Genomic DNA, 6,824 nt, shown 5'->3' with positions numbered 1-6,824 from the left:
CTCTTGTGGGCAGGTGTGAACAAGCTCCAGATCACCACTACCAAGGAAATTGGTACACAGCAGAAACAGAGCCAAGTTCAGTATGGCCTGAACCATAAAAATTTGATGAACATAAGAATACAAATTAGGTCCATGGCCAAAAAGGGGTTATGTGGGTAAATGGCCCTGAAGTTGTTGCTTCTTTAGCTTCATGGTAAATCTACTTTTCGTGAACAGATTGCTCAACACACTAAAACAGGTGTACAAGGAAAAGTAGTAGCCTTAAAGGGATTGGATTCAGATTATGTCTGAGTAAATGCCAAGTCAGAGTTTGAAGGCACTCTGAAGGAAAGTGAGGTGGTCAGACTATGGAAAGTAGAGTCAGACCTATAAGTAGAAGAAAAGAGCCTACACTCTGCCCTTGGGCTGTGAAGCTGGATAGGTCTTGTTAGTATCAGAGGATGAGAGTCTTAGGCTGTTTCTCACCTGACTTAGAGCCACTTCTGCAGGCAAGTTAGGAAAGATAAAGTAAAAACTGGTCCTGAATACACAGAGACAATATAGTACAGAACTCAGGAGATTTGGGGCAAGGTGATTTATTTTTTTCATAGTTTCAACCCTTTAGTAGTGACAACAGAGCTGAGAGATTTTTTTTTTCCTTCTTGATTCAAGCCAGTTTATGATGATAGATTTGGTACTTTCTTCTCTCTCAGATATTAGCATTCAAGATAGTTAGGAACTGTTGCTGTAGAAGAAACCAAAACACAAAATTTAAAAGATACAAGTGATTCAAGATAATTAAGAAAATGAAAACTAATCCCAGAAAGAAAAAAAAACCAAAAAACAATTACCTGTCACTTCAACTACAAATACTTTTAGTTTTTCTTTTTTTTTATTCTATTTTTAGTTGTAGATGGACACAATACCTTTATTTTATTTGTTTTTATGTGGTGCTGAGAATCAAACCCAGTACACCTCACACATGTAAGGCAAGCGCTCTATCACTGAGCTACAACCCCAGCCCAGATACTCTCAGTTTTATAATATACATTGCTTCCTAAAATACCCTAAGTGTTTATTTATCCATGTTTGGTACCTATTCAAGTCAATAAATGAAGGGCCATGGAAATTTCAATTCTAAATATGTGAAATAATTTTGATTTAAAATTAAAAGGAAAAAGAAGGCTAATTCTAACTATTATATTTTATATTAAATAAAAACATCAATATGCACATAAGTGCATACACACACACACACACACACACACACACACACACACACACACACACATGCACACAAGGGTATATACCCATACACTGAAAGTTTTGAACAGTGATCATCCCTGGATGGGCCAGGATTGACCATAATTCATTTTTTTTGCATACCTATATTTTTAAAAAATGTTTTTAATTTGTTTAAGTGTCATAAGAAGCAGAATGATTTAGATCTCACAATTTATTGAATGAATTAGGAGAGTGAAGGTAGACAAGATTCAGGCAATTCGAGGTTTCTGGGTAGACCAGAATCTTAATACCATCAAAGCTAAAAGCATCCTTTAAAATTATGAATAATGAAACAAATTAAACATAACATAAATTCAATTACTTAAGTTAACTGTACTTACTTATAAACTTAAGTATAATGGTGAAAATTACAAAATATTTTTAAAACCAAAAAATATACAAAAAGCAGAGGTTTCTTAACAGTAACCTAGATCTAAAATCTTAATTTAAATAGCATAAAAATCAATGGAGATTGGAGAATGTTAAAATATGTGAAACATCCCTCATGTTAAATGTAGTCTTCAAAGCTCTTTAATTCTATGTGATCATATTATATGGTTCCTACTTCTATTTCCATACTTTTTATACCTCATTCCTTAATATCACAGTGGAAAATTACAAAGAAAATTCTATAAAATAGTAAAAGAAAGTAAATTTTAAGATATGCTAAGGCTCAGGAAATCTACCACTCACATGTCAAGTTGACTAAAAACTAATAATTCAGAAAAGTTATAACTTGACACAATTAGCTGGTAATTTAACAATAGGTTAAATTAAGACACAAAAGTAAACATTCTTTGATCAATCTCTTTTCTGAGAATTTATTCCAGGACCTAACTGGACAGTTGTTCCAAGATGTTTACATCCATGCAGAGGTATTTTTTATAGGATGTTTGTAATAACTAAAAACTGGTAATACCCTAAATATTCATAACAGTGGACTTTTAAAATAAATTATTTTTATGTTACAAAGTGGTGATAGAGATCCATGTTTTAAGAAAAAGAAAGTTGTCCATAATATTCTTGAACAAAAGTATATGTAAGGTCTTCTAATATTTTACTTAGAAAAACATTTAAGAAGATGCACATATAAATTGTTATCATACACCCTCTTTGGGTAATATGATTATGAGAATTTAATTTTAATTCTCACATCTCTCAAAGTTTCTTAGATATTTTAGTATGTATTCCATAGTACATTGAAATAAAAAAAATACTTTTTGAAAATTAGATGGTATTTGCCTGGCTACCATACATTCTTCTTGCATATGAATTTCAGAATCTTTTCCCAATTCTTCTTGTCTATGTCTCAAAAAAAAAAACACTTGGGTTTACATTAAATATTTAACCATATGAACATTATTGATTTGGGGAAAGAATAGAGTAAAAACTTAAAGATGGATTGTTTCTAGTAGTTTGGTATCACAATTAGTTCTGCTATGAATACTCTCCCTCAGTGTGAGTGTGTGTGTGTGTGTGTGTGTGTGTGTGTGTGTTCTTTTTGTATACCATATATACAGAATGTGAACAAATATACATTTGTTGAATACAAGTATGTCTTCCAATCCTGTGGATAACATTTTCACTTTCATAGCAATGTTTTAATGACTAGAAACTCCTAATTTCAACAAATCCATGGGTTTTCTTTATGGTTAATATTGTTTGTGTCTTACTAAAGGTAAAAATGATATTTGATTTTTCCAAATTTTTATTTTAGATATTTTCTTATTTTATTTTTCACATTTATATCTAAAATAAAATTATAATGTTTGGGGGGGCACATATTTGAAGTTGTGTTGCATTGTGTGTTTGTGTGTGTGTGTGTATAAAGATTTTCAGACAATAGTCAAGAATTTTTTTCAATGAAATTTTTCAACCAACCACATACTAATAATTCAAACAAGTATATCTAGAGTTGACAACGATAATTTTCAGGAATATTTTGGGTCCAAGAAATTCAAAATCAAAATTATAAAAATATGATTAATTAATCACCAATTTGGTGGTACAAGTGTATGTATTTTCTAGAGTTTAAAGATTTTTGCTTCATTACTCGGCTATTGTTTGTTGTGATATGATATCTTGTTAAACAAAATATTACATATCACTTCATGGTATGTAATCTGGTGTTTATGTGGTGCTTTAAAACTTAAAAATATATTTCTAGGGCTGGGGATGTGGCTCAAGTGGTAGTGCGCTCGCCTGGCATGTGTGGGGCGCTAGGTTCGATCCTCAACACCACATAAAAATAAAAAATAAAGATTGTGTCCACCTAAAAGAAACTAAAAAATAAATATTAAAAAAATTAAATAAAGAATAAATCTATAATAAGCATTCTTATACTTTCAATTTAAAAATCACTCATTGCTATTGGAGACAGAGGAATTTCTGAATCATAGGTTTACCCATTAGCTTACCTAGTGCCTCCCAGATTGAAATTCACCTTTATATATGTGTTCTGCAATTTTTAATGGAAACTCTTTAAACAACATCTCAGTAGAGGGCATCAAGGGATATTGCAGGAGGATAGAGTACAAATACAGATATCATCTGCAGCATGTAGGTCAGCAATATGAGTGTGAGCACATGGAGTGCTGCTCTACTCAGATGCATACCCAGAAACTGGAAACTGCTGTCTCTATGCTCCTTTTGGTGCCACTCACATAGTTTTGTCCATCCCTTCATTTTGAGTCTACGAGAGCCTTTAATTGTAAAGTTAGTATTTTGGAGTTTATTTGGATCGTGTTTTTCTTTCTTTCTTTTGTTAGTACATTCATTCCTTTTGATTGGGTAATTTAATCTATGTTCATTTAAGTGAATTACTTTACGTAAGGACATAATGGTGCCTTTTGTTAATGTTTTTCTCTGTGTTGCAGCTCTTTTGTCCTTTTTTCCCTTTGGCGTTACTCCTTTGGATCTCTGGTCTAATTCCTAGGTCTTTGATCCATTTTTGAGTTTTGTTCAGGGTAAGAGATAGGGGTTAAATTTCATTCTACTACATATGGATTTTCATATAATTCTTATTCATCTATAAAAATGATTAGGTTTGCTTTTTTTTAATAACCACCCCATATTCTCTACATCAGAATGTATAAGAATGACATAGTTTGTTCCTTAAATATTTGGAGGATGTAATCATTTAAATTACTTTTCCAGTTCTTTACTAATATCTCAATATGTAATTATTTATGTGTCTTATTTGCCACGTGACTTTGTAGTACATCCTATTGGAGTGAGTGGAGCATATTACATACACTTTTCCATGAATGATGCGTTTGCTATTGTGATTTATTTAATTAATCAAAATATAAGTTAAAATGATTATTCAAGGGTTGGCTTAATTTGACTTGGCTTTTGTGTCCTGATGCATGCCCAAATATCAACTTTGTAAGAAAATTTAAAATTATAGCATCCAGATCTTTAATGATATCATTGAATTAATATATATTCCCATAAATGTTAGGGTGAGTGCAAAACACCCTTCCTTCAGGATAGGACAGGGAGGGGAGATTGAGAAATGAAGAAACCAAGTTTCATTGCTTATAATTATAAAATAAACTCTAGTGAGAATAACAAAGAATATTATGAATAAATATAATTGTTTTTAAAGGAACCATTTTAAGTGGTCCTAGACAATGATCAAAACATAGGTTGCAAGGTGATTTATTACATTGTTCCATACTCACTTTTCAGTGGGGGATGACTTGATGCTGCTAGTGGTAGTGTTTTCTTCTGCCATAGATCTATGAAATCAATAAATTTATTTAAAAGTGGAGAAAATTTTAAGTTCTTTTAAAGACTGTTCTTCAAGCAAACAATATCAAATATGTAACATGTTATTTCCAACATAAAACAAAACAGGCACAGTCTCATTACTGAAGTGAATGCTATCAAGCACCTTGCTTTGCTGGTTGGCTCTTTTCACCTCAATGTGTACTTATTCAAGCATTTATGCCATAAGCCCATCTGTATAGGAAGGCCCCTGTACTCTATGGTATTTCTAATTCTTCAGATCAAATTAAGCCCCAACTGTTAAGTAGCACTCAAAAAAATTCAATTAATCAAAACATTATATGGTACTCCATATGGCAAAATCCTGCAATTTATGTAAGGAAACTCAATATTAAATATACTAAAATGTGTGTGATTCTTTATAGTTAATATGGTGATTTCACTTATTCAGTTGATGAATCCAAAAGTTTTTGATACATTAGAAAGCCATTATCATTTACTCTAGGGAGTTAGTTATACAGAATAGTTTGAAGTACATAAAAATTAAATCACTTGCTCAAGATATCAGTTTGACATTCAAGATTTAGAATTTGTGAACAAGTTTTCCAAAGCTAAGAGTTATATTTCAGATTACATACAATACTGCTTTCTGACTCTGAATCTAATATTAACCGCCATACATGTGATTTCTAGTTAAGAAGTGACACTGTAATAAATATCATGGAAGCAGGTTCAAAGATCTTATCTCTAATTCAGAAAGAGATTGTGTTGTAATACAGATATTGTGTTGATGACTGACCTGAGAAGCCACGTTTAATAAAACTATTGTTAGCAAGTTCCCTTGAAATGCAGTGTCACCTGTTCTTTAAAGCCTATGGGCAATATAGCTGTTTTAACAGGATCAAAAGGCTACATATACTTCTAAGATATTCTCGGCAGCCATGTTTCCTCCTACAGGGATACTGGTAGTAAAATAAATGATTCTAGGGTTGAACAATACTGGAAAACACACAATGGACATCAAATCAATTTGAATGTGTCTCCAGGTCTCTCCTTATGTTGCCTTACCTATAGTCATAGTCATTTCTGATAAAACACAAATACTATTTTCTCAATTTGTTTACTGTTATAAGAGTAAATATATACAAGTACATACCTGTCAGCTTCACTTTCCTCTCTGAAGCATTGCTTTCTTATTTTATCCTGATTAATTAAAAGGGCAATAGTAATGATAAGCAGAGGTATGGAAACGTACATACTGACTTGAAAGTATTGTTTTTGTGAACTACCAGGACCTCTATCTGCAGATTTTCCAGCTAGAATAGAAAATATCAATTTGAAATTAGGTCAGAGATTTCAATAACCAAATGAGACAATGGATAAGGCATTATTATCAACATTATTCCCAAACCTCAAACACCTCCTTCATATTGACTGTGAATAAAATAAAAAACAAAAAAATGAACTAAGTATATAAATGTGCTGTTGGGAATATTTTACTGATATTTTTGATTGCTCAATTTTTACACTATGTAATGTTTTCTTAGATTATATAATATTTGCAAACATTTACTAAATTATTTTCCAGTTTGTCAATTCACCTTGAAAGTCTTGCCATTTGTCAGCTTCCATAATGGTATTGAGCCATTTTCATATTTGTTCTGTTTCTCTGAAGAAACCTTGATAGTAGTACAGATTTTGGTACTGGGAAGTAGGCTGCTATTCTAACAAATGCCTAAAAATGTGGAAATGACTTTGGAACTGGAAATGGATAAAGGATGAAGTAGTTTAATAAGCACCAAAAGAAGGGGTTAGGGCTACCACCTTGG

At 31.8% G+C, this 6,824-nt stretch overlaps 1 protein-coding gene across 2 annotated transcripts in view; it reads right to left on the bottom strand.

The window, feature by feature from the left end:
• Window positions 1-559: 559 nt before the first annotated feature.
• The window catches only part of LOC101972185 (disintegrin and metalloproteinase domain-containing protein 5), a 60,628-nt gene continuing 54,363 nt past the window's right edge, over window positions 560-6,824 (bottom strand). For both annotated transcript variants that reach the window (XM_078031250.1, XM_078031251.1), the window contains 3 exons: window positions 6,152-6,311; window positions 4,950-5,006; window positions 560-724 (listed from right to left, as the gene is read on the bottom strand). In XM_078031250.1, coding sequence (XP_077887376.1) covers window positions 712-724; window positions 4,950-5,006; window positions 6,152-6,311 — 230 coding nt within the window. In that variant the 3' untranslated portion in view covers window positions 560-711. The remainder of the gene's footprint in view (window positions 725-4,949; window positions 5,007-6,151; window positions 6,312-6,824) is intronic.

The sequence above is a fragment of the Ictidomys tridecemlineatus genome, chromosome 14 (genome assembly GCF_052094955.1).
Source record: "Ictidomys tridecemlineatus isolate mIctTri1 chromosome 14, mIctTri1.hap1, whole genome shotgun sequence".
In the NCBI taxonomy this organism is placed as follows: domain Eukaryota; kingdom Metazoa; phylum Chordata; class Mammalia; order Rodentia; family Sciuridae; genus Ictidomys; species Ictidomys tridecemlineatus.
The sequence above is the reverse complement of the archived record's forward strand: the minus strand, read 5'-3'. Positions and strand labels throughout refer to the sequence as shown.